Below are 25172 nucleotides of genomic sequence, written 5' to 3' on the forward strand. Positions count from 1 at the left end.
AAAAGCCAAGGAGGGCAAGGAGCACCCTCACCTGCTCTCAGCACCGGTGGTGGTGATTTGGGATCAGGGCTTGCAAGCAGCAGAAGGTTCCAAGCTGGTGGTGTACCACTCCTGAAAAGGTGGGGGGCGCTGGGCAGGCCCTGACAGCCCTAACGGGATCCCAAGGTTAGGAGCCCAGGCGGGGAAGGGTGGAACCCCCAGGCGATTGGCCAGCGGGCCCCAGGGACAAGCCGGCCTGGTGGGGGCAGTTGTAGCAGGAGCAAAGGCCCTGAGGTCAAGGGGGTGTCAGCATCACTTAGGAAGTGTGGCGACTAGGCGGGTGGCAGAGGTGGGGAGAAGGGGAGCCGGCAGCCCAAGCTAGGACGGCTAAGAGGGAAGAGCTGGTTATCACGTGGGCTCCCAGCTCCGCCCCTCTGGGGTCCCCCTCCGGGCCGCGGGACGGGTGGGACCCGTTCCACCCGCTTCTCTAGCTCCGAGCCCCTCCCCCCAGGGTGCGGGGAGTGCAGCCCCTCCGCCCCCAGGACGGAGGCGGAGCTGGAAAGGTTCTTGGGAGGAAAGCACCCAGACGAACAGGACACATAATTAATCACTTTCCGCGCCGCTCGGACCAGGGCCGCCTGGCGCCTTCGCCCTCCGAGCCCGTGATGTCGCGTGAGCCCCTCGTCCTGAAGCCCGGCGCCCTGTGGAACTGGTGCAACCTCCCAGCACCGTAGCGAGACCTGTGGGCGCGGCTCCTTTTAAGGGAGCTCGGGAGGGGCGTGGCCTCTAGGGTGGGCGGGGCGGTGTCCCGGTGGGCGGGGCTCCTGTGGGCGGATCCTCGAGGTAGGCGGGGCCTCCTCCGTGCGGCCGGAGCACCCTGAGCCCAGCAGACATGACCTCGCGCAGGTGAGCCCGGCCGCCCGGTGGCCAGAAGCCGGGACCCCACCACGTGCGGTTCCGGCCGACGGGCGCGGACAGGGGGTGCGGGCGAGATGCTCCCCGGGGCGCCTCCTGCTCCAGATCGGTGGCGCTCAGGCCTGACCTTCTGACAGCCGCCCCCTTCCACGCGTCCCGGGCCAGCGAGGCCCAGCCTCACCCCGGCGGGTGGATAGGACTCTTTCCGATTGGGGCCTGGGTCTGGGTGGGGGGGTCAGAGGTACCCTGACCCTAGGGAATGGATGGTGCTCTCGGGTGGCAGTGGCTGGAGCCTAGAGTGGGCAGCACGTGTCAGGTCAGTAACAGACCCTCTCTCTCTCACTCCCCTGGACTCCTTGCCTTGTTCCAGGCTCGCTTTGGGCCACCAGAGATGTGTTACACCTGGCGGGGTCCCCCCTTTCCCCAGTCCTGAAACTGGGGCCATCCTGGAGGCTCTGGTCTCCCCCTCTAGTCGTGGCCCCTTGACCTGCAAGGACCAGCCCTCCCTTGACAGGCTCACCCACCCCCCGCCCCGACCCTCCTAAGGACCAGGTTTAGGGGTGAGCTTCCTGGCAGGGGTGTGTGTGAGACCCGGGACAGGGCTCAAGTCAAGCCAGCTTCTGGCCTCCGTGAAGAGGGAAGACAGGACGTGTACAGGAAGGGGCCCTTCCTGCCCTTTCCACCAGCCCCCCCACCCACCCCGGGGTGTGCACACACTCCTGTGAGCTCAGACCCCAGCTGGATGTGGACATCAGTGGCGAGCCGCAGTTGTGAGACGCCTGTCGCCACTTCCTGGCACATCTGGAACACCCCCCTCTGGGGCTTGGTGAGGCTGGAGGTCACAGGGAGGGTCGCCCTAAGACCCCGAGTGACTCCCTAGATCAGTGAGGGGGCTGGACAAGACCCGATCTGCGGGGCCAGGGCAGCGCGGCAGCGGTGGGGGCTCCAGAATCCCTAAGGGCTGTGGTGTGGCTGGCACGGCGGCCTGCGGCAGGGCCGAGGGCCTGCTCAGGCTCAGGAACAGTGGAGGTGGGTTGGGTCTCCAAGAACCTGTCAGCCCCAGAGCCCTGTGATTCCCAGGTTTAACATCCAGCTGGAGCTCAGGCAGGAGGATGTTTCAGGGTCTGCCTGGAACCACCCCTCCGGCTCCACTCGGCCTCACTCCTTCTTGTCCCCCAGGCAAGTTCTGGCGCTCAGAAAAGGTCATGTCCGTGTCATGTGCATGTGACCCTGGGCCAGCCTGGGAAAGCCCCGGGTGTGGCTCTGCCCGCCCTCGCCAACCCTCCCCGCCCCACCCTGTGATGACCATCTGGACTGTCACTCCTCTGGCCCCTGGGTCCCTGCCCACACCCCTATCAGGCCTGGGCAGGCCCAACCAAATCCCAAGCGAAGCCCATCCCCCTACACCTGCCCCCACCCTGTGGCGCCTTCCCATCGCCCTGTGGTTTGTGGGTCAACGGGCCCCGTCATCGGCACCACTCGCCCCAGGACTCTGGCGCTGTGGGCAGGGCTGGGCGCAAGTCCTGCCTAGGGCTGTTGTTTGATGTGTTGATACTGGTGCTTGGGAAGGAGCCGGGTCCTACGGGGAGCTGCTGCGCACCCTCGAGCTCCCGCCCGGTTCCAGATTGGAGAGGAAAGCGTGTCTCTGGCTAGTTCGGTTCTGCATAGACAGGACAGGCCTTGGTTCAGGTTCCTCTGGGACCAGGAGGGGCTGGGGGCGGGGGGATGGAGAAGAACACTGACTGTGCTCTGGGGTCCCCAGCCCCGGAGTTCCAGCCTGGGACCCTCCCCACTTGTCTGTGTATCTCCCACCATCATGACAATGTCTTCCCTGCAGGTGTGTCCAGCCCCTGTACCACGTGTGTAAGCATGTCGACAGGCCATTCATGGGTCTCCTAGGGTCCCAGGGTTGGAGCTGTGCCATCTACATTTGGGACACCAAGGCCACACAGAAAGCTGGACCAGACAGTGGCCAGTGGGCTCAGGCTGGGCTGTTCTTGGGCTCCGGAGCACTGACTGGACTCAGCTTGGCCTTGACAGGCCCAGGCTGTTAGACCCATGGGGAGCCCAGTGCGCCCTGCCCACCTCACCTGCCCCTCTCCCAGGCCTGCCTGACCATGTGACCAGGGCAGAGCTGAGTCACCGACCTGCCACCGAGCAGGGAGCCCTTTGGCACAGAAGTGACCCTGGTGTGGAGACTGGAGATGGGACCACCTCGTCCCACCCCTCAGCCAGGGGCCGCCGGCCGCGCCAGCCTGTGGACAACTGGCTCCACCGCTGGGCCTGGTCGGGGGAGCGAGGCCTACCTCGACCTGGGGTTGCAGCTGCTGTGGTGTGAGCTGCTGTGGCCTCTCAGGATACGCCACCCCCCCGGAGATTTCCACCCGATAGACCCGGGGCGGCTTTCGGGGAGGAGAGTGGGACGGAAAGTGTGAGCGGGAGCCCCAGAAAGGACGAGCGACGCGCCCCTCCCCCCGCTCCGCGGCTCTGCTGCGGGGCCTCCCCCCTCTGCCCCTGGTCCCACGCTCTGGGCATCGCCCATCTTGGACTGGCGTCTGAGGCTGCTGGGACTGGGGGAGGCGGCATCTGGGCACAGGATGTGGTTCAGCAGAGTGGGTGGCCCCCGGGTGGGGGGGTCGGAGGCCTTCCTTTGGGTTCCAGTCCCCCACACACACACACTGCCATGTCTCTGACGGCAAGAGGCCTTCGCCCTTTTCCTGGTGGCCTCGCCTCCTGTCCTGTGATTGGCCCCGGAGGGCATCATGTGGCAGCTCCTCCCCATGGAAGCCTTCCCTGGCAGCTTCATCTGCTGGACCACTCGACCAAATCACCCCCAGGTCCCACTGCTCTAGAACCAGCGCGGGAGGGAGCTTGAGACCCCAGGCCCAAAAAGTGCCCAGGAAGTGCCTGGCTGGTGGTATCCCTCCTTCCCCCAAGGAGAGCTGGATAGGAGCTCTGGGTGGCCCTGAGCAGGTCACCTGAGCTTCTGGGCCTCTCTGAACCAGTACATGGACCCTGGGGAGCCACAGAGGTCAGAACGGAGCCTGTCCTCCCCGGGGCTCACGTCTGGTGATGAAGACACCGGGAGACAGGTAAACGCAGAAGCCTGTACGTGCCCGTCTGCTGTTGCACGTGCCACACGTGGAAGGTGGGGCAGTGATGCAGCTGCAGTGTTGATGGCAGGGGCAGCGGGATGGTCAGGGAGGGAGTGTGAGCCGTGCCCCGTAGGGCCGGCTGGAGGTGGCCAGGTGAGGAGTGAGGTCAGTGAACAGAGAGATGGACAACGGGGGGAGGGGCTTTCTAGTGGGGGGTCCTTGAGGTGTGTGTGAGCGTCCTGGCAGCCACGCAGGACCACTGGCAAGGTTTAAACGGCTCTGATGTGCATTTTCTGAGAACCCTTCTGTCTGCCATGGCTCTGCTGAGGGTGAAGGATGAGGCCTCGAGGCCTGGAATCGATCCTGCTGTCCAGGCAAGAGCCGGTGGGCACTGGTCCCAGGGCGGTGGGAGAAGTGGTTGGTTCTGGGGTGTTCGGAAGTCAGGATAAGAGGGCACAGCGTCGAGAGAGTGCTGGGGAGTTGAGGGCAGGGACCTGAGTGATGGGCGGGCGGTGACCCCCTTCACTGAGTGAGGACTGCATAGAAGAACAGGGCTTCAGGGGCCCTATGAGGAGTTTCGAATTTTGCAAACGTTAAGATAGAGATGCTGTTACCTTTCAGACAGAGATACTGGAAAGAGTTGTGTCTATGAGCTTGAAGCTCAGAGCCCAGGTGGGGCTGGAGGTGTAGACAGTGCGTGGACGTGGAGACACGTGTAGGGCACAGGTGGTGGGGCTCCAACACCGCGGGGTCAGAAGAAGGAAGAGGACCCAGGCCGGCTGAGGTGGCAAAGCAGGGGAGTGTGGGGAACTCCCATGTGGAGTGCGTGCTTCTGGAAGGAGGCCTGACCACTGGTCCTGGGAGGCCGGCGGAGACCCTGAGAGCCCAGGGAGACAGGTCTGTGGGGACTCAGGCGCAGATGGGCCGCGTGGACCATAGGCCACAACTTTCTGTGATGCTGGAAGTATTTCTTTCCCACCCGCAGTCGACAGCCTCCAGTGGCCACACATGGCTTTCAGCAGTGAAATGTAGCCACTGTGACCCAGGAACTGGGATTATGATTCTGCTGAATTTTAATCCATTCACCTGCACACCCCACACCTGCCATGGACTATGCATCAGACAGTGCGATGTAGACTGAGCACAGTGGTTCCTTGGAGGGGTCAGGAAGGAGCTGATGGCAGGGACGAAGGGGGCCCAGGAGAGGCAAGGGAGTGACAGGAGGACCGGAGGAGGCGTGCAGGCTGGCTTTTACGCAAGAGATGTGATCTGATTCCCATTCCAGAAAGATCTCTCTCAATGGGGCGAGATGGTACTGGGTCAGCTGTGGGGCGGGGCAGGGTCTGCCCAGGGCACAGCAGCCCCACCCCATTTGTGCGCGGGTTATGACTGTGAACAACTGGGCGGGGCCTGGGGGGTCGCAAGGCAGCAGAGCTGGAGTCGGGGGCCCCAGTTTCCCACTGGATGCAGGATGGGTCAGGACTACCCCCAACACCGTGTGTCACCTGCGCAGTGAGCCAGGGACACACCTCTGAACCAGAGATCCCAAACCCTTCCTGCAGTGACCTTTGGGAGACACAGTGTTGTCAATGGAAGGCCAGTTACTGTGTCACAGTGTCCCTCTGGGGGATCGTGCAGGGACCCTGCTCTGAGACGCTCTGGGCCCACCGCACGAGTATGATTTAATACCAGGCCCAGAAATTCCTGGGAGACGCCCGGAGACAGAAGCCACCGGGGTAAAGTTAACAGCAGTCATGACCTCAGCCGTGGGCTCATGTGCAGTCCTGATGAGGTCCCCCTGCCCCGTCCCCCCATCTCCTGCGGGAGGCTGTGAAGGTCAGTCCCAGGGCGGTGGCAGCGGCAGGGGTGGGGTTGAGTCCCTCTCAGCCTGGACCCCCAGCAGAACAGATGGTGACTCTCTGGGCTCGCCCAGCACCCACCACCCGTTCGTAGGTCACTCACTTCTGAATTCAAGTATGTTTGTTAATGCCCAGGCTCTGTTTTCAACCCTGCCGTACACACTGCCCTTGTGGAGCTTAAATCAAGGAGATAGACTACAAGCCAATAAATATGTAACATATGTCCAGAAGGTGACCAATACTGTGAAGAAAAATAAAGCAGAATAAGTGTCTAAGAGTGAGGGGAGAGGGTCCCTCTGTCACTCGATGTGGGCCGGGAGCGGAGAACAGCTGGGGCAGCGGCCCTGAGGGGCACGGCCTGGTGGGGGTGAGGGGCCGGGACTGGCAGGCGGCAACGGGGTGGGGGGCGCTCTCGGGGGTGACGGGCCTGTGGGCTGTGCTCTTGTTCCGGGGGTGCTGACCCAGTGACTGGCGTGCCATGCTGGGGTCCCTCGGGAGAGGGTGGTGGCCAGGACCGGGAGGGGCGGTGAAGGTTGGGGGGGGCCACCAGGGTCTGCTGCTGGGCTGTAAGGGGAGGAAGGGAGCCCTGGGTGGCTGTGGGGGGTCCCGAGTGCCTTCAGCTGAGCTGGGACGCCCGGTGGGCGGTGGGCGGGGGGAGAGACAGCTGAGAGCTTGAGCTGAGGTTCCTGCTGGTGTCCTTGTGGGGGCTCTGGAGGGGGTCTGCCCTCCCCACCTGCCACTGTGGGACAGTGTCTGCCCGTCTGTGTCCCCTGTGCCCCCCCCAGCGCCCCCTCCTTCCCCACAGACCTCAGACCCTGTGGTCACGGCTCAAGGACGGTGGTGAGTGCAGGGCAGCCCCAGCAGCCATTGTGGGTGTGGTCAGGACTGCCCAGTGATCCTGGCTCTCTCGTCACCAACTTGCTGTCCTCATTCCAGGTGGTTTCATCCCAACATCAGCGGGGTGGAGGCGGAGCAGCTGCTCCTGTCCAAGGGCCAGCACGGGAGCTTCCTGGCAAGACCCAGCAAGAGCCGCCCGGGGGGCTTCACACTGTCCGTCAGGTGGGTGAGTGGTGCTGCCAGGTGTGGACAGGTCCCGAGGTCCCGCAAGACTTCAAGGGGTTGGAACGCCCTCAGCTGGGGGCACAGCTGGGGATCAGGCTCCCCAGTCCTTCCAGAGGGGGTGGGCAGTGAGGACCCCTGCTGGGGATGAGATCTTCGGGGGGAGTCTGGCATTCCTGGCCAGGTGGCCTCTGGGCAGGAGGGGGCCACTTAGAGAGGCCCTCAGGGAGGGCTCCGTGAGGTGGGCTTCGGCAGGGCCTCCCTCCCACCCTCTGAGGGGCCTCAATGGCCGAGACTGTGCCCCCATCTCCTGGGGATGCCGCCCACTGGGGGTCTCACTGGAGCCCTGAAAGGGCCAATGTGCGGGGAGGATGGGCAGGAGGGGTCGCAACCAGCAGAGTGGACAGCCGGATCCGTGTCCACCTGGGTGAGGCGGGTCAGTCTGGGGTCTGGGGAGGGGTCTGCCCAAAGGGCTCCAGATCCTTCTGGGTTTTCTACTAAACCTGGGCAGCAGGCGGGATGAGGTTGGCCCTCAGGATGGACTTCCCTCACCTTGGAGACACAGACATTCTCCCCTGGGGCCTCCCAGGCCACACTGGGACACCTGGGGAAGCAGTCTCGGGGCCCCAGTCCCCCATCCTCTGGAGCCCCTGGGCAGGTGGTCTGGAGTAAGGCAGAGTCTGTCTGGAGAGGCTGCCCCAGCCTCAGCCTCCAGGCCAAGGGAGAGTCAGGCCTGTGATCGACAAGCCCAAGCTTGGCTGCCCCGGGGCAGTGGGGGTGGGGTGCCCACCACCCAGGGTGGGGCCCGGACACTGGCTGGACGGGGAGCTGCAGAGGGGAGGGGCCTGGCCTTGGCTGTGCTGTTCGTGGCAGGGGGACAGCAGAAGCCGAGATCTCAGGGCAGGAAAACCCCAGGGACTGTTCGGGAAGCTGAGGGTGGTGATGGGAGCAGCAACCCCCAACGGCGGCTGGCGCACCGGCCCTTCTAGGCGCCACAACGAGGTGACCCACATCAAGATCCAGAACACAGGCGACTACTACGATCTGTATGGAGGGGAGAAGTTCGCGACGCTGGCCGAGCTGGTGCAGCACTACACAGGCCAGCGCGAGGGGCTCCGAGAGCGCGGCGGGGCCCCCGTGGAGCTCTGGCACCCGCTGAGCTGCCAGGACCCCACATCGGAACGGTAAGCAGCTGGGTCTGCACAGGTGTGCGTGCGAGTGACCGAGGGGGCAGGGGCCGCTGGGCATGGCCTCTGGGTATCCTCTGCCCCCAGGACTCAGGGTCAGGCTCGGGCACAGCTGTGGCAAAGCGGAGGGAGCGTCCTGCACCCCCTCCCCTGGGGCTCTGGCCTCGTTCCTTCCAGGTCCCAGGCACCAGCCACAGGGGTGGGTGCGGGGTGGGAGGGCTGCAGACAGCCTGCCCCCTGCCCTCCTGGCTGGTGACTTGGGGAGAGCAGGTTCCCCCAGCCTCGGTTTCCCCATGTGCACTGCGGAGGTCTGGGGCAGCTGCAGCTGCCGAGGAAGCAGGGTGGGGCTGGCCTGGGGAGACCATCCTGCCCCTCCTTGCTGAGGACGAGGCGGCCACCTGGTGGTCAACGTGGGGCACTGCAGAGCCCGCCTGTCCTGCCTCCTGCTGCTTTCTGGGTCGGAGAGGTGGGCAGGGCTGACGGAGGCTGGCCTGGGTGCGGGTGCTGCCTGGGCCCCCGAGGTCTGGGTGGGTCTGTGCCTCTCTCGGTATCTGTCTCAGAGCCTTAGGCTACATGTGGGTCTGTGCCCCTCACCTGGCCAGGCCGGGGCCCCTGGTCTCACCTGTGCCGTCCCGGGCCAGGTGGTACCACGGGCACCTGTCTGGCAAGGAGGCCGAGAAGCTGCTGATGCAGAAGGGGCGTCCGGGCAGCTTTCTGGTTCGGGAGAGTCAGAGCAAACCTGGGGACTTCGTGCTGTCAGTGCTCACACAGCAGCTGGGCAGGGCAGACCGCCAGGCACGCGTCACCCATGTCATGATCCACTTCCAGGTAGGAGGCAGTGGCCGGGGCTGGGGGGTGACCCAGGGGAGGGGGCACCACCGGCCGCTCACTGCCGCGCCCACAGCCAGATGGGAAGTACGATGTGGGAGGTGGCGAGCGGTTTCACACCCTGGGAGATCTGGTGGAGTGCTACAGGAAGAACCCTCTGGTGGAGAGGTCGGGGACCGTAGTGCACCTCCAGCAGGTACGCCCCTGGGCACCTGAACCTTGGGCTCTGAGGGGGCTTCTCCACCTGGGGGGGCAAGGGATTCTGGCACGGCCCCACCCGGGAAAAAGGACACCAGGCTGGCGCAGGGTGGCCGAGGGCAAGGGTGTGGGGGCCGGGGCACTGTGGGGTCCACTGGACCCTGCTGAGCTTGGACGCGGGCCTCTCCCTGCCAGCCCCTCAAGACCACGAGAATCAGCGCCACAAGCATTGACAGCCGTGTGCGGGAGCTCAGCGAGGCCATGGATGCCAGCGAGAAGGCCAAGCTGGGCTTCTGGGAGGAGTTTGAGGTGCCGGGCTGCTGCCCACTCCCCCCAACCCGGCCCCGACTCCCATCCTCTGGGGCTGTGGCAAGGGCCAGCAGAGGGGTGTGGGTCAGGGGGTGTGGGTGTTGAGGGCTCCGGGGAAGGGTTGGGGCCACGGGCTAAAGCCCCACTTCCCCCAGATGCTGCAGCAGCAGGAATGCCGGCTCCTGTATCCCCGGAAGGAGGGCCAGCGGCTGGAGAACAAGCCCAAGAACCGATACAAGAACATCCTCCCCTGTGAGGCCAGGGCCTGGGGCCACATGGGGGGCCAGGGCTCCATTCACCACATTCACGGGCCCATCTGGCAGAGGGGTCCTGGGGGGTGAAGGCAGGGGTCATTCCCCGTCAGTGGTGTGATGCCCCCTCTTGCCCTTCTGTCCTTTGTCTCTGCTCACCACGGGTCAGCGGGCCAGGAAGCAGGCGGGGTCCACGAGCATCCCCTCTGCCCTGGAGACCGAGGCAGCTTCTTCCCTTCCCAGTTGATACCACCCGTGTCATGCTTCGTGATGTGGAGGACAGCGCGCCTGGAGCCGACTACATCAACGCCAACTACATCAGGGTGAGTGTGCATGAGGTGTGGGTGGCCAGCTGCATGCGTGGCCCCGCGTGGATCAAACACCAGTCACCCCATCCCCCAAAATAATGAGCCTGGAGCTCGTGAAGTGATCTGTGGACCTTGGCAAGACAGTAGATATTCAGGGTGCAGCAGTCCACAAGGGGTCCTCAGAAGGGTCCTCAGAGCCTGCTGGACTAAATATTGGTTCTAAGACCCTCCCACCCTCGGCAGACTGTGTGTGAGCCGCTGGGCTACTTTGCATATCATTTGCATCAACTTGCATTGGTCCTCTGGCACTTTAATTCCTGGAAACAGCAGGCAGTTGACCCCACCTCCTTTCAGAGTGACCCAGAGGAGAAGCCAGGCCGTGGACCAGGAAAGGTGTACATCGCCACCCAGGGCTGTCTGCCAACTACGGTGGCTGCCTTCTGGGCCATGGTGCACCAGGAGAACACGCGTGTCATCGTCATGACCACCAGAGAGGTGGAGCGAGGCCGGGTAGGGGCTCAGGATCGTGTTCCTCCTCCTCCTGCCGTTTGCCCCACTGGACCGGTGCTGGCGCTGGCCCAGCCTTGCTTCTTCAGTCTTAGGGGTGCTGGGGGAGCAGGGAGGGCACTGAAGAGACCCCGTGTGTGTCCCACAGGGCAGAGGGGCAAGGGTGCTGGTGGTCTTCCAGTATGGCTGATGCCATGCCCCCACCCTCCCAGAACAAGTGTTTCCGATACTGGCCAGAGCTGCATGGCAGCCAAGAGTATGGCCGCCTGCGTGTGTGCAACGTTGCTGAGCACCAGGCCCAGGGCTATTGTGTGAGGGAGCTGCAGGTGTGGCGGGCAGACCAGGTGAGACTGGAGGGCAACGAGACCTGTGGGGCCAGGGTCAGAGTGGTCGGGAAGTCCCCGGGCCTGCGCTGGGGTGAGGAGGCCCTGGGCTGGCCCTGCCTCCACCCGACCCCACTGGCCCTGGTGGCTTCCACGTCCCTCAATCCAGTGGGCACAGGCTTGGCGTGGGCTCTGCTGGGCAGTGTTCCCAATCGGGCACGTTCTCAGCCACAATTGCCTGGCTCCAGGGCGGCCTCACACCCACATGCACCTCTCCCTCCGGTCCTTCCCTGGGCCGTCTCAGCACCTTCGGCCTCCTTTGTATGGGCCTCCTTTGTATGTTAGTGGCGCCCATTCCTGTCCCAGGCACAGATCCCTCCTGGACAGTTCCCTTTGTCTAACCACCTGGGGGGTCCTGCCAGCCTCTGCATTTGGCCTTTCCCAAATAGAATTCACTTCCCAGAAAGCTGCTCCCTCCCCCAGACGTCTTTCTTCCTTTCCCCGGGCACCTGAGCCTCCTGGGGGCCATCTGGGGGTCCCCCAAGCCCTGAATCCCATCTTTTCCTCCCACTCCCTCTTGCTCTGTCTGGGCCCCGCTGGTCACTCCTTCTGGCAAACCCCACCGCGCCACAGCCTGCCTCCTCCCGGTTCAGTCCCTGGGCCCCTCCCCACCGAGGGTCACAGCAGCGTCAGCCCCGACACTGCGCGGGGCGCCTGGGACCTGCCCAGACCCCCCCGGTTGGCGCTCACCAGCCCGCCCTGCCCAGGAGGAGTCACCGCGCACAGTGACGCACTGCCAGTACTTCGGCTGGCCGGACCACGGGGTCCCGGCCGAGCCCACCGGCGTCCTTGGCTTCCTGGACGAGGTGAACCGGGCCCAGAGCAGCATGCCAGGGGCCGGACCCATGGTAGTGCACTGCAGGTGCGACCAGGGACGGGGCGGGGCTGGCGGCACAGGTGCCACCGGGGAAGGGGCCACGGCTTTGTCCCACCAACTGGCCACAGGCCTCCTGGTCCGTCCCCACAGCGCCGGCATCGGACGCACTGGCACAATCATTGTGATTGACATCCTGGTGGACGTCATTCGCAGGCAGGGTGAGCCGCCCCAGGCAGGCCCCGCCCCGCAATCGAGCCCCGCCCCTCCCATCTAGCCCCGCCCCGGGTACCTGCCCCTCCCCTTCCATCTAGCCCCGCCCTCCTGCAGTTGCCGGCCCCGCCTATTTCATCTGGCCCTCCCACCTCCTCCCTGCCTCACCGCCCCGCCCTGAGCTCGCTCATCCCCAGGGCTGGACTGCGACATCGACGTCCCCAAGACGATCCAACATGTGCGGCGGCAGCGCTCGGGGATGGTGCAGACCGAGGCGCAGTACAAGTTCGTGTACCTGGCGCTGCAGCGGTACATCCGGGGCGAGCAGCTACGCCTGCGCGAGCAGGTGGGGGCAGGGCCGGGCCGGGGCGGAACCTGCGGGGGCATCACCATGGTGACCAGCGGCCCCTCCCCTCAGCGCGAGCCGCACGAGGAGCGCGACTCCCTGAAGGTGGGCGCCTCGCCCTCCGACCCCGGCTGTAGCCCCGGACCCGCGCCGTCCCGGGCGCCGGCGGCGTGAGTGGGGCGTCGGGGACTGGGGTTGGGGGTGGGGCGGAGTCCCGGCAGGGAGGCCTCGGGGGCGTGGCCCGGGCGAGGGGGCGGGATCGCAGGTGGCCCCCAGCCGAAGCCCGTCTCCGCCCGCAGCACCCCGGAGGCCTCCGGCCACGTATACGAGAACCTGCTGCGCCTCTGGCCGTGAGGGCCCCGAGTGCGCGCGCCCCGAGTGGGGCTGGAGCCGTGCAAGAAGGCGGGAGCCCAGCAAGGCCGGCCCTCGCGTTCCTCCAAAGGACTGTGTTTAGGACTGTGCAGACCGGCGCCCAGCCCGGATAGTTGCGGGGTTGGGGGGCGGGGGTCCCGGGTCTAGCCCCTCAGACCCTCCCTGACCAGGTCTGCACGTCCAGAAATGGTGAGGGAAGGTCAGGAGATCCGGTGTCCCTGCCCCTCCTGGAGGAGAGGAGGCAAGGCTGCAGGGCTGCGGTTTGTCTCAGTGTGGGAGGCCACCAGTGACCACCTGCACGGCGCACTGACTATGTGTGACCTTGTGTGTGCCACACGTTTGAGTGTCAGCCTGTATGTGGGACTCGAGTGACCAGCAAGTGAGTGCCAGTCTGTGGTCACCAGCGTTTGTGCCCCTCTCCCCTGCATCCTGCATGCCCCCCACCCCTTCAGAGCTGCTTCTCAGCCCTGCCCACAGCTGTGGTCTAGGACGTGGCCCAGGCAGTGGCTCAGTCCCTGCCGTGTCCAGGCCTAGCCCAGACCGTCACATTGCGGTCATGTGTAGACATGTTTGTTGAATGAGAGAATATGTGACGTGCTCGTGTGACCACGGTGATGAGGGCGAGGTTCCGTGTGTGCCTGCCTGGTTTGTGATGGTGTGATGTCACTGGCTTGTGGTCCACCACAAGCTGCACCCTCCCATCACGGATGTCCCTGTGGCTTTGTGGTCTCCTCAGTAAAATGCCTTCTTCTCAGTTCTGCGTCTTTGTCGGGGCCTGGAGAAAGGGAGCATGTGGGTCCCCACGACTGGGCCCAGCTTCCCCAGGGTGTCCCTGAGCCAGAGGCCCAGCTGGTAGGAGCAGGAAGTCCTGGGCTTTGGGGTGAGGGGTGGGGAGGCTGGACCTGTGCGAGCCGGGACCGGCCTGGCCTCTCTGCCATGCCAAGCTGGTGGTGCAGGATTCCTGGGGCTAAGGGCAGAACCGGGTGGGGGAGGGGTGGGGGTTGGCAGGACTCCTGCCCGCCCTTGCGACACTCGCTTCACCAGCCAGGCCTGGCCCGGGAGGGTCTGCTGGAGGAACCTGAGGTCTGTGGGTCTTCAGGACACGCTGGTTGTCGCCAGCCCCGCTTCCGTGCACACTTGGGCTTTGGTTCCCGGGGCCACGGGGTCCTGCGGCCCACCAGTCAGGGCTCCAGGCAGGACTGTGGGGCCGTGACTTCTGGGGGATGCGGCCTGGTGTGACCATGGTGGGGGCTGGGGAGGAGGGCTCTGGACCAGGCCAAGGCCCCACACCAGTCCCGCCTGCCCCAGGTGCTCCAGGCCCTCCCCATCTCCCTGGGAGAGCCTCACGGCCCCGGGGGCAGCCAAGTCCAGAAGCACCACAGCCCATCCACAGCCCAGAGGGGACCCTCTAGAACCTGCGGCCATCCACCCTAGGTGCTGCTGGGAGTGCAGTCCAGTGGGGGTGTCCTCTGGATTGAGGGTCTTTGCGGAAGGGGCAGACTGGGGGCTTTTCTGGAGGGAGAGGCTTAATGGTGCAGGAAAGAGGACACAGAGGGTGAGGACCCGTTACCACTGCGCGTACAAAGTAATGTATTTAAAACTGTACAGTTCAGGAGGGTGGGCTGGGCTCCCCGCCGCTGCCCTCTGTCCCCCTGGCCACCCAAGGGGAGGGGCCAGCCCTGCCTGGGGAAGGGAGGAGCCGTGGGCGAAATGTGAAAATAAAAGAAAGATGGCGAGCCCGCTCCCTTTTCAGCAAGGGGCTGGTCTTGCGGGCGATTCACAGTGTGTACGGGGAGGGGGCCTCGCCAAGCTCTCTCCTGGACCTCAGTCTCCCCATCTGCAAGATGGAAGTTTGGAGGGCGGCCTCTGGGGCCCAAAGGGATCTGTGATCCCTGGGAGCTCGGGGGACCATTTTGTCCACCCGATAGGAGCCAGGGCCAGAGAGCGGGGGGCAGGTGTGCCGAACCGGGTATGGGTTCCTCAGAGATCCCAGGGGGCTCCTCTGGGATCCCGGGGATGGGGGTGGTAACCCTAGCTGTCAGCCAGGGACCCAAGCGAGAAGGTGGTGGCGGCTGTGGCGGCGGCGGGGGGCGGCCGGGGGAGGCAGTGCAGGCTCCCGGTCCTGAGCGCGCACTGCACGGGCCAGAGCACCACGCAGAAGAGCACAAACAGCAGCGCCGCGATGAGTGCCGCGCGCTTCCAGTCGCTGCGGTGCGCCCAGCAGCGGGCCAGGCAGCCCCGACGGCGGGCAGGGCCCGGGGTGGGCACGGGCGCTGTGGGCGTGGCGGGCTTGCTCGGGCTCACGTCCACATACACGAAGCCAGGCGCCACAGGGCCAGGCGCAGAAGGCGGCAGGCGGCAGCACAGCTTGGTGCCCTCCAGCCACACGGGCTCTTCCCGCCGCAGGTGTGCCGGCATCCGAGCCTGCAGCTGGCGGCTGGTGTGCAGCGCGGGGGCCCCGGCAGCGGGCATGGCCGTGGGCCGCCGGCAGAACGGGCAGGGCACGGCCTCGCTGCCCGGCTGGCCTGCGGGCTGGGTGGCTGCCATCCGTGCAAGGCACTCCAAGCAGAAGACATGGGTGCAGGAGAGCTCCTTGGGTGTCTTGAAGATGTTGTCGTAGCCCGAGAAGCAGATGGAGCACTCCAGGGGGGAGGCCACTTTCTCTGATCCAGGGGTGCCAGGGGACCTGGGGCTGCCGGCCGAGCCGGGGGACCTGGGCACTGTGGCTGTGGGTCTGCTCCTGCCGGCAGGCGGCGTGGCCGTGTGCCACACCTGCGGGCCTGATGACATGGTCCTGGGCTGTGGGACAAACAGAGACCCCTGTGAGTGACCTCGATTGCCCCTTTCCTGCAAGGTCTGTCTGTCGCTGTCTCCCTGTCCCTTTCTTGCATCACCCAGAGATTCCGGGAAGGACACTGCCCATCTGCAGGCACCCCCACCAAGTCCCACCTGTCCCTGGCTCAAGGTCTTTCTGCTCAAGTTGTAACCCTGCGCTCCCCAGCCCCTCACCTGCTGAGTCAGGGCTCAGCATCCTGGGGTGTCCCAGCCTGCCTGGGCCCTGTGGACCACTGCTCTGTAGACTCCTCCCACCAGCCCTGGCCTACCTGGACGTGCCACTGGGCAGAAATAAAGGTGATGATGACAATGGCCCACAACAGTTACTATTTACATCGGGGCTCTGCCGGGGTGGGCCCTGGGCACGTGATACAGAACAGCCACGGTGCAGAAGAGGCAGCTCAGAGGCTGGGGTGACAGCCAGTGGGACCCGGGCTCTCACGGGAGGAGTGTGGCTCTGGGTCAGGTGGAGTGGGTTTGAACACAGATCCCAGTGTGGGCGGCCGATTTGGTTGGCGCGCACCCGATCTGCGGGCAGTTGTGTGAGGGTGGGTGCCAGGCCTGGCTGGGTGAGGGTTGGGACTCTGGATCTAGAGCCGGCCTGAGCTGGATGCGCTGCGGGAGACTGGAGGGCCTGAGCAAGCCTGGTGGCCGTGGCCCGAGGAGGAGGTTTGTCTCCCAGCTACGGCCTGAACCTGCAGGGCCACCTGATGCTGGCCCTCCGGGCCTGGAAGTGCTCCTCAGCCTGTGGCCAGGGGAGCGGGGGGGCGGGATGCTGGACGAGCCCCAGCCACCGTCTCTAGGCCGGCCCGCCCCCGGGGAGGGTCACGCCAGCCACAGCTGCCGTCGGGAGGCAGTGGGACGTCCTCCCCCTCGCCCGCTGCCCCTTCACGGGGCCCAGGCCTCCTCCCCAGGCGGCCACGTGGCTCCTGCTTGGGGGAGGGCAGGCAAGGGGCTGACTTGCCCTTCACCTTCACGACGGACAGGGGAGGCCAGGGCCCTGGGAAGACGCCGGCCACGTGACCCCATGGAGCCCAGGAGGCCCCCCAGGGGTGACCCGACCCTGACGTGCTGGTCAGTCCAGGAGGGATGGTGGGGTGACTTCGCAGGGACGTGCCACGAAGGCTCAGGTGTTGCCGCCTCCTGACGGGGACCGCTGTGAGTCACGGTGACGTCACCGTGATGTCACCAGTGCCCCGGCACGGCAGCATGAGATGGCATCACGTTTGGTGCCAGCAGTTGCCGCAGGCCAGGCCGCAGCCTCAGCAGGGTCTGGGGGTGCTGCGGGCTGTCCTCCCCCAGCCAGTTCACCCCACATAACCGGTTCCTTGGCACGGAGGCCCCACCCCTCTGAGGAGGTGCCCCACCCTGGGCCTGTACAGGTGAGAGGTGAGTGCCAGCTGAGCCGGCCTTACCTGGTAGCCGGGGTCAGCGGGGCCCGGGCACGACCCTCTTGGCTGGCACGGCCAGGTTGAGGCCCCGAGCTCACTCGTCCGGGCAGCGCTGGGTCCTTCCCCTCCAGGCCAGGCCGGCCTGTGCACTGCCTGGCCGCTGTTCCTCTCGAGGGCCGCTGGGGGGCGGGGGGGTGGGTGGGTGTGTGTCCTCCTCCAGGTGTAGAGCGCTGTCTGAGGCAGGTGTCAGTCCTCTGGGCGTGGGCTCCCGGCAGGTGTATTTATACGCTTGCTCGGGATCATGCTGGCCAGGGGCGCGGCCCGCTTCCAGGATTGGCTGGCCTCCTGTCCTGTCCCTGGCAGGCTGGGCAGCCAGCCGAGGGCGGGGAGTCAGAAGTGAGAGGTCTGGGGTGGAGCCTGGGGTGGGGCTGGGGGTCAGCAGGGATCCGTAGTCTGGGCAGGTCTGGGGGGGTGGCTGGATGCCTGGTTGAAAGCTCTCCCCTACCCACATGGCCCCTGAGATGCTGGAGCAGCCCCTCCGGAAACAGATCTGCTCACCAACCCTGTTCCAGGTGGCGGCACCTGAGCTCCTGGGTGGGCCCCCCGGAGGGTCCCTGCCCCTCGCCCCAGCGCCCACCTCATCCGCGCGGCTGCCCCCACCGTAAGCAGCACCACCCGAACTGGGGCTTCTGCTGACCCCGCCCATCCCTCCCCACTTACAGCCTTTGGGGGCCTGGAGGGAACTCCCTGCTCTGGGTCCAGAGAGTGGGGTGAGGGGTCAGGGCTGGGAGCACCCAAGGGCTGAGCCAGGGGTGAGGGCGGGCCAGGCGCCAGGCTGGCCACAGGAACTTGTTTCAGGGGAGCCAGGTCTGCTGGGGCACCTCAGTTACACACGTAGGGCAAGGACTCCAAGGAAGCGCCCACTCAGCCAGGGGAGCCGGAAGTCTCCCCGGGGGACGGGGAGCAGTTTCAGCCAGTAGGTACGGGGTCCCAGCAGCCCGCAGGGCCAGCCTGTGCAGAGGCCTGGCTGGAGGCCAGGATGCAGGGGGTGAGGCTGTGCCAGAGGGCCCTGGGTCCTAGCCAGGGGCTCCCCCATCTGACACCGGATCCTGGCCCCAGGGTCACAGCAGGCTCTCCCCCACGCCCCGTGGCTTCCCTGCCCCCACCCCCCAGCTGCACGCAGCACACCTCAGTGTGCACCTGATCTAGACTTGGGGCCCAGCCCACCTGAGATGGGACCCCAATCGCGAGCCTGTGGGGAGGGGATGCTGAGCTTGGTGAGGCTGGGAGCAGTGGTCCACCCTGGTGGGGGACGGCCCACCTCATCCCCGCCCACCAGGTAGGGGCCCCCTGACTCCTCAGTGGGTAGTCCAGGACCCCCGGAGGCTGCCCAGCCCCAGTAGCACTAGGAGAAGCACTGACAGCCAACAGAAGTCAGAGGTCAGCAAGAGGAAGACCCTCCCTCAGGGTTAGGAAGTGGGTGCACAGAGCAGGCTGCCTGGGCCAGACCCCAGGAGAAGCCACAGCGGGATGGGAGGGCAGCCAGGCCTGCAGCCACAGGGAGGCTGAGGTGTGGGGTGGCTGCGGGAGTGGGGGGGACCTGGGCTTAGGAAGGGGCTGGGGCTCCCCTGTGTGCTCCAGGAAGGCGGAGGAGCCTCAGCCAGGGGCTTGACGAGGGGGTGGGGCTCAGAGGGGGAGGGTGGGGACTCGGAGAAGGGGTGGGGACTCAGAGAAGGGGTGGGGGCCCAGAGAACGAGGAGTCTCTGTGAGGGGCGGGCCAGTCCGTGTGTGACAGGGCTCTGGTTCCCACGAGCGTCGTGACTCAGGGTCGGTCACATGCCGCCTCCAGGAAGCGTCCTCGGTGCTCTGAGGACACCTTCCCAAGGGTTCCTGGGAATCTCCGAGCTCCTCGGTGGACAGTCAGTGCCCAGAGGCAAGGGGACAGGAACACCTGAGGGATGTGTCATCTGGGGTGGTGGCCAGGGCTCACCGCACGGGATCTCAGCACATTTGGGGCTCACCTGGTCCCCACACACCTGCTCGCTCTCCACCTTCACGTGGGAAGAGCAGCTGCTCCAGGTGTGAGTGTGGGCTTCGCCTGAGTGGCCGAGCTGTTCACCAACCCACCCCGGCTGGGTGTGCGAGCGCACGTGTCTGCGTGTGCAGGTGTCTGCGTGCGTGTGCACGTGTGAGGGGAGCATGGCGGCCGGCACGTGACCCCGGGGCTGGGACTCACTTGCCGGACGGGGCAGAGAACGAGGCCCACGGCGAGCACCCCCATCCAGTCGCGGCTCTCAGATGTGGGGTCCCGGAGCCCTCAGGACACCTGGGAGTCCTGGGCTGGACACAGAAGCTGTCCTTGGCCAGAGGGGCAGGAGAGAGGCCTGCCCCCCGAGGCCCCCGCTGGCCACGGCCCCCCTGCCCCCAGGACTGGGGTGGGGACCGGCTTCAGATCCCTGAGGGCTGCCGGGGGCACACGAAACAGCCAGTGTGGGGAGGTCCCCACACGGGTGTAGATTCTGGTGTCCCCCACAGGTCAGAGGCTGGGCTGAAGCAGGGGCTCGGGGGGCGCACTTGCGCCCGGCCTCCCCCACCGCCCGCCCGTCCCCACACACACTCTGGGCTCCTGACAGGCTTGGTGAGGCCCTCTGGCCTCGAGGGGACTCCTCCGGTCCTGTCCCTCCAGCATCCAGCAGTGAGCTTGGTCCCCAAAGTCGGCCTGGCCTTGGAAGCCAGCTCCTGCTGGGGCCCGGTGCCCAGGCCACTGCCAGGCCCTCTGCCCTCGGGTCACCCCCCCAGGCCCCGCTCGCCCTGCCCTGTGCTCCCACCTCCCACCTCTGCAGTGGGTGCGGCCTCTTGCTGACCTCTGACTTCTGACAGCTCCGGGTGCTTCTTCGGCGCTGAGTGAGCGGATGAATGAACGAGCTGCAGCGTGACCCCAGGGCCGTGCCCACCACCCGCCCCAGGCCGGGCTCACCTCCCGGGGCATGGGGTTCCCCGTGGTGGTTGACACAGTGGGGCTGGGAGGGGACGGGTGCCCCACCTGCCTGCTTTGGCCTGAACTGATTACCCCACACATTGGCCTTATCTTGGCTTCTTACGTGAGGGCCTGGAGTCCGGGTGAGGAACGGGTGACGGAGAGAAACTGGGGAGGCGGCTGTGCATGGTGCCCGGCCCAGACGCCCTGCCCCTGCCGGCTGCCCCACCCCCATCTCGGGTGCCCCCCAACCCTGCCCACTGCTTTCTGGCCAGGATGCCCATCAGGGTCATGGGTTCACGAGTCCAGTGATGCCCCCCCCAACTATTTGGGGGCCTGAGACAGCCGCACCCAGGCCCAGGGGTCTTTGGCAGCTGAGAGCCCAAGGGGCCAGGCCACACAGGCCTGGGAAGTCAGGGGAAGCATCTCAAGTGCGGGGACCAGAGGGCTGCAGGTTCAAATTCAGAGTTGAGTTTTGCCGCCGGGGATGGGGCACAGCTGAGGCTGGGGGCTGCAGGCAGGGCCGGGGACAGGACATTCGAGAAGAGGGGCTCTGGGGGGCCCTGGGGAAGCCGAGGGTCATCTTGTGCCCACAGGAACCCCGTGGGCGACCCACGGCCCCTTAAAGCTGTCAGCCTGGAGGCAGGAGGTTCTCGGGCAGCCGCCCCCGAGAACAGAGGGCAGAGCCTCCCCGCAGCCCTGACTGTGCTGACGCAGCACCCAGGGCCAAGCAGACGCCCCCCGGGTGCCCCGATGGCTGCAAGCCTCAGACGGGGGGGGCCAGGCTCTCTGCCCTGCCCCGGCTCTGGCTGGGACGCCCGGGATGAAGCCTGCTGCCAGTCGGCAAAGGTCCCTCCAAGGGCCACCCACCCACGGGACCCCACCTCCCCAAGGTGCCGCCAGCCTGCACTCTGTACCCACGTGTAGCTTCCTCCTGGGGGCTGTGAGCCGGGCACCACGGTGACCTCCCCGAGAGGCCCCATGGGTGCCCTGGCTGCACGGGGGCCTGCAGTCACTCGTGACTTCACATCCCCCATGGGCCCAGTCACTTTACAGAAAAGCCCCCCTAGGGGGCACCCACACTCTTTCCCATCTCAGTCCTGACGGCTGGGGGCCACCAGGGAGTCCTGCTCTCATGAGGCAGCTTGGGACAAGCCCCGTTCTCCCAAGGCTAAGGTCCTGAGGGCTGAGGGCTCCCCGCCCTCCCCAGTGCAAGGCAGGGCTCGGCAGCAAGGCTCCCCCCGTGCTGAGGAGCAGGTGAACCTCGGGCCAGCGAGAAGGGCCTGAGTGGTTTATTGACGCTGATCTCAGCGGCCGCCCCTCTCGGCTGCCGGTCAGTCATCGTTCACGTCCTGGCGACCGAGCTCGTGTCCATAAACCACAAACACCCCAGTGGGAACCCCAGTGCAGAAAGCAGGAGGCTGGCCACACAGGCCCTGCCGTGGGCCCCGCAGACGTGGACCAGACACCGGAGGAGAAAACGTCAGTCCCCGTGGAGGCTCTGGGGAGGTCAGGCAGCACCCTGCCCATGCTCAGTGGGCACCCCGACGCTCCCCCATTTCCACAGGAACCCAGAGCCGTCCCTCCGCATCGGGCCGAGGCAGGGAACACGGGCTGCTGTCTTGGGGCGGGGGCGGCGGGACGGGCCGGCCGGCCAGGGCGGCCCCCAGCAGGTCCAGCGAGACAGCCAGTCCAGGCGGCAGTCACAGGTAAACGTGGCCCCGGGTTGACACGTCCCTGGGGGGCCTTGACCTCCAGCAGCTTCAGGCCAGTGTCAGTCCCAAGGTGGATGAGGACCTGCAGTGCCTGGGGCCCAGGCAGGGTGCGGATGAGGGCAGCGTGCCTCTTGGACTTCTACACAAAATGCTTTCTGCTTAAACACAGAAAAGAGTCAGCAGGAGACCAGACGAATCACTCCTGCAGTGCATGGAAACGGGCAGCTGTGGCCGTGCAGGACAGCCCTGCGGGCGCCTGAGCCCAGGGGCCGGTTTGCAGGCCCCAAACTGCCTGTGTGTGGATGCGGCCGGACCCCCCGAAGGCCTCGGCCTCACTGCTCCCAGAGCGGGTGCAGGGGGTCTGCCCACCACGGGCTCCAAGGCGGAGGAGCGCCCGGGTCCTGCAGGTTGTCTCTCCAAGGAGCCTGGACCCCACGCGGCTCAGGGACGGAGGCTGGAGTGATGCCCCGGGTCCGTCACGCTGAGCAGCTGTGTGCGGTGAGCAAGGCCCGCGGGCAGGCGGCTCGCACTCCACATCTGTGGCCGGAGAGGGACGAGCCAGGGCCACGTGCAGGCCTGTCCTGAGGCCTCGCTGGGCAGCGCCCAGCCTTCGTGTGGGCCCCCCCTCAGCAGCACGCGGGGCTGTGGCTGGGCCACGGGATCAGACGTTGCTCACCCGGGCCTCCACGGAGGAGACGGCAGTGGGGCCCACATCCCTGTCCGAGGGCCGCTCGCGCCGGACGTAGCGCGGCTTCCGCACTGAAACGGGGTCAGAGACAGGCGGGATCAGAGTGGGGCCTGGGGCGGCAGGGAGGGCCTGAGGTCGTGGGCCTCCCTGGGGATCCCGGGAGTGGGACTGGAGCAGCCACCAGGGAGGAAGCCCACCGGCTCCAGCTCCCAGACACCTGGCGCCCCTCGTCCCGGGAGAGGGCCCGGCTCTCCCAAACACAAAGGCACAGGTCATGTGATGCGCTGTAGGGTGGATGGTATCCCCCCTACTACAAACGCGTGTCCATGTCCTAAGGCCCAGAACCTGCGGGTGCAACCTTACTTGGAAAAATGGTCTCTGCAGATGTGATTATCTGATGGGTCCTAAATCCAGCGACCAGTGGCCTCGGGAGAGGGAGGGAGACACAGAGGGGAGAAGCCAGCTGAAGATGCGGCCCCAAGCCCAGGGACGCCTGGAGCCCCAGAGGCCGGGAGAGGCAGGAAGGACCCGCCCCAGAGCTTCCGGAGGGAGCAGGTGGCCTCCAGAACCGTGAGAGAAGACACTTCTGTTCTCCCGAGCCCCCGGGTTGCATACTTTGTTACGGCCGCCCCAGGAGACTGACGCAGGCACCTTGTGCTTGGACATGGCGCCACTTTGGAGAGAGCAGACAAGTGTCTCACTGGACAGGGCAGATCTCGCCTTGACCGAGGGACTTCTCTGTCCCCAAGGAGAAGGATGTCCTCACCTGTCCCCACTCCAGACCTCCACACGGTGGCAGGAACACGGTCTGGGGAAGAGGCAGGTGGCCTGTGTGATGTGACCTCTGTGCTCACAGGGTCACCTGTGACACAGCTACTGCTCAGGAGGGACCACAGGAGGGCCCCGTGCTGGCCACTGGCTCCCTGCTCAGGCAGAGCTGGGACCTGGTGGAGGGCTGAGGGCGGCAGGGGTGACCCCTAACCCGTGTTGGGAACACCCCGCCCCCTCGACAGACACAGCATCTCAGGAATAAAAGGGAAAAGGCACGAAAGCTGTGGTTGATGAAGGGGGGCTTGGCCGGCACCCCTGCAGCGGCCATGGGCCTGGCGTTTTGAAATTCCCACCAGAGACGAGGCATCCCGACAGGGCGAGGGACAGGAAGCACTGACGCACCTGAGGATGGAGGTGGGGGAATCATCGCGGCCTTGAAAAGGGGAAAAGGCACAGTGAGAACTGCAGACGGGATGGCCCCCAGCCCAGACACAAAGACACCCAGACGCACACACACGGGGCCTCAGCCCACCCATCAGGTACTTACAGCTTCGCCAGGCTGCAGGCCGGGGGCTGTAAGGGAGAGCACAGGTGTCACCTGGAGGCCACCCAGCTGCCTCAGCCTGGGGGGGCCCTCAGCCTTGGGGGGGGTCCCTCAGCCTCGGGGCAGGGGTCTCTCAGTCTGGGAGGGACCCTCAGCCTCTGCTGCTGGGCCCTCAGCTTGGGCAGGGGTCCACAGGCCTGAGGTGGGGGTCCATCAGCCTGGGGGCTCCACAAACCTGCAGAGGGTCCCCGGCTCCAGGCTCACTCCAGTCCCTCACTCCTGTGCCCAGCGGTGCCCTCAGCCTGCCCAGCCCCATCTCCCACCACACGCTGGTGGTCCCGCCAGCGCTCTGGGGCCAGCCGCCCCCACCCCCAGCAGACAAGCCGGCCTGCAGAGTGTCTGCCCCCATCACCCTCCACACTGAGACCCCACGACATCCACCCAGAGCACTCCCAGGACGTGACCGCCCCTCTTATCCTCAGGCCCGAGAGCCACGTGACAACCCAGTCCCCTCCAGGGTGCCGCAGATGCGGCCTCGCACCGACACGTGCATCTCGGCCCCAGCCCCGCTCCGTGCCCCCGGGCACACCCCGGCAGGAGGGGTACCTTTGTTTCTTCCATAGAAGACATCAGGCAGCTTACTGGCACGCTTGAGGTAGAAGAATGCGGCCACGGAGAGGATGAGGCCCGAGCTGATGAGAAACGTCCCCAGGAAGAGGGAGGCTGCCACCTGGGGGCCCCCTGCAAGCAAGGTGAGGGCTGCCGGGGTGCACACCTGGGCTCCCGCGTGGGCCAAGGGGTTTACACACAGGGGTGTGGGTCCCCCCTGCACTCAAACTGCCCAGGCCTCAGGTTCTTGGGGGCGTGGGCTGTCAAGACGTTCAGTGATCCTGGCCCCCGAGCCCCCCGTCTCCTCCCTTGACACTCAGTGCAGACTCTGGGGCCCCCACGGCCCTGGCGCGCGGGTACACCCCACCTCGCCTCTCTGGAGCTGGTCAGCTGTCACCCGGGGTGGCCCTCCCAGCACCAAGATGCCCGCCGTCTTCACCTCCACAGGTTCAGGCGGGCCGGCGGGTGGATGCCAAGCTGGAGGCTCTGCGTTTAGGTGCCCGTGGGAAGCGCCTTTCTGACCCTGACACACAGGCACAAGGCCGGCCACGCTAGAGCCTCAGGAGGGACAGGTTCCAGCTACACTGCCCCAAACTTGCCAACTGGAAGCGGGCTCAACACTGGACTGCAGGGGCCTCATCTGCCACCCTCTGCTGCAAGGCCCAGGCCCACATCACAAGAAGCTGGGGCTGTCTGGGCCCACCCTGCCCCAAACACTGCTGGTCGGCCCACGCCAGCACAAGGCCACTTGCTTCCAGTCCTGAGACTCACAGGGAAGGCCTAACGTGTCCTCTGCTGAAGGACCGGGGTCTGGGGGGTCATGACCCCCATCGCAACCCAGTCACCTCAGAAGAGGTGGCTACACCCTGGGGCAGGTCCCGCGCCGTGACTGCAGTGGTCACTGGTGGCCTGGGCACCACACCCCCGCAGCCTGGCCACTCCCTGTGGCTCGGCCAGCATCTCAGGTACGACAAGACGCCTCGCAGCAGGAACAGGCGGGGTACCAGGGCGTCTCCCGT

At 66.1% G+C, this 25172-nt stretch overlaps 3 protein-coding genes across 7 annotated transcripts in view; 1 reads left to right on the forward strand and 2 right to left on the reverse strand.

Annotated features, from left to right (window-relative positions):
* Positions 1-871: 871 nt before the first annotated feature.
* On the forward strand, positions 872-13862 carry LOC132484166 (tyrosine-protein phosphatase non-receptor type 11-like). Its single transcript, XM_060090386.1, has 16 exons — positions 872-885; positions 6785-6907; positions 7897-8091; positions 8736-8922; positions 8999-9118; positions 9316-9429; positions 9585-9681; positions 9924-10003; positions 10343-10498; positions 10708-10839; positions 11586-11740; positions 11846-11913; positions 12103-12421; positions 12551-12601; positions 13379-13475; positions 13668-13862. The coding sequence occupies exons 1-16, from the start codon at positions 872-874 to the stop codon at positions 13860-13862; spliced, it is 2103 nt and encodes a 700-aa protein (XP_059946369.1).
* Positions 13863-14267: 405 nt separating this feature from the next.
* Positions 14268-17013, reverse strand: RNF223 (ring finger protein 223). The gene is made up of 2 exons (XM_060079140.1): positions 16874-17013; positions 14268-15422 (listed from the first exon to the last, which is right to left on the reverse strand). Exon 2 carries the CDS (start codon positions 15411-15413, stop codon positions 14655-14657), a length of 759 nt encoding a protein of 252 aa, XP_059935123.1. The 5' UTR covers positions 15414-15422; positions 16874-17013; the 3' UTR covers positions 14268-14654.
* A 3724-nt stretch (positions 17014-20737) lies between these two features.
* C2H1orf159 (chromosome 2 C1orf159 homolog) overlaps positions 20738-25172 on the reverse strand; it is a 30105-nt gene continuing 25670 nt past the window's right edge. For 4 of the 5 annotated variants that reach the window (XM_060088765.1, XM_060088764.1, XM_060088760.1 and 1 more), the window contains 5 exons: positions 24151-24285; positions 23548-23573; positions 23403-23433; positions 22593-23037; positions 22212-22300 (listed from right to left, as the gene is read on the reverse strand). In XM_060088765.1, coding sequence (XP_059944748.1) covers positions 22634-23037; positions 23403-23433; positions 23548-23573; positions 24151-24285 — 596 coding nt within the window. In that variant the 3' untranslated portion in view covers positions 22212-22300; positions 22593-22633. Of the gene's footprint in view, positions 22301-22592; positions 23038-23402; positions 23434-23547; positions 23574-24150; positions 24286-25172 lie in introns of all 5 variants that reach the window. The other variant, XM_060088762.1, reaches the window with a different exon arrangement.

This window comes from Mesoplodon densirostris, chromosome 2 (assembly GCF_025265405.1).
Source record: "Mesoplodon densirostris isolate mMesDen1 chromosome 2, mMesDen1 primary haplotype, whole genome shotgun sequence".
Taxonomy (NCBI): Eukaryota; Metazoa; Chordata; class Mammalia; order Artiodactyla; family Ziphiidae; genus Mesoplodon; species Mesoplodon densirostris.

Excerpts from the sequence above, each read along its gene's own strand:
- LOC132484166 (XM_060090386.1), top strand. Across the intron at positions 10,840-11,585 it reads AGGTGTGGCGGGCAGACCAG|GAGGAGTCACCGCGCACAGT; the intron begins GTGAGACTGGAG and ends CGCCCTGCCCAG. Across the intron at positions 11,914-12,102 it reads GGACGTCATTCGCAGGCAGG|GGCTGGACTGCGACATCGAC; the intron begins GTGAGCCGCCCC and ends GCTCATCCCCAG.
- RNF223 (XM_060079140.1), bottom strand. The coding sequence starts at position 15,413 with ATGTCATCAGGCCCGCAGGTGTGGCACACGGCCACGCCGCCTGCCGGC.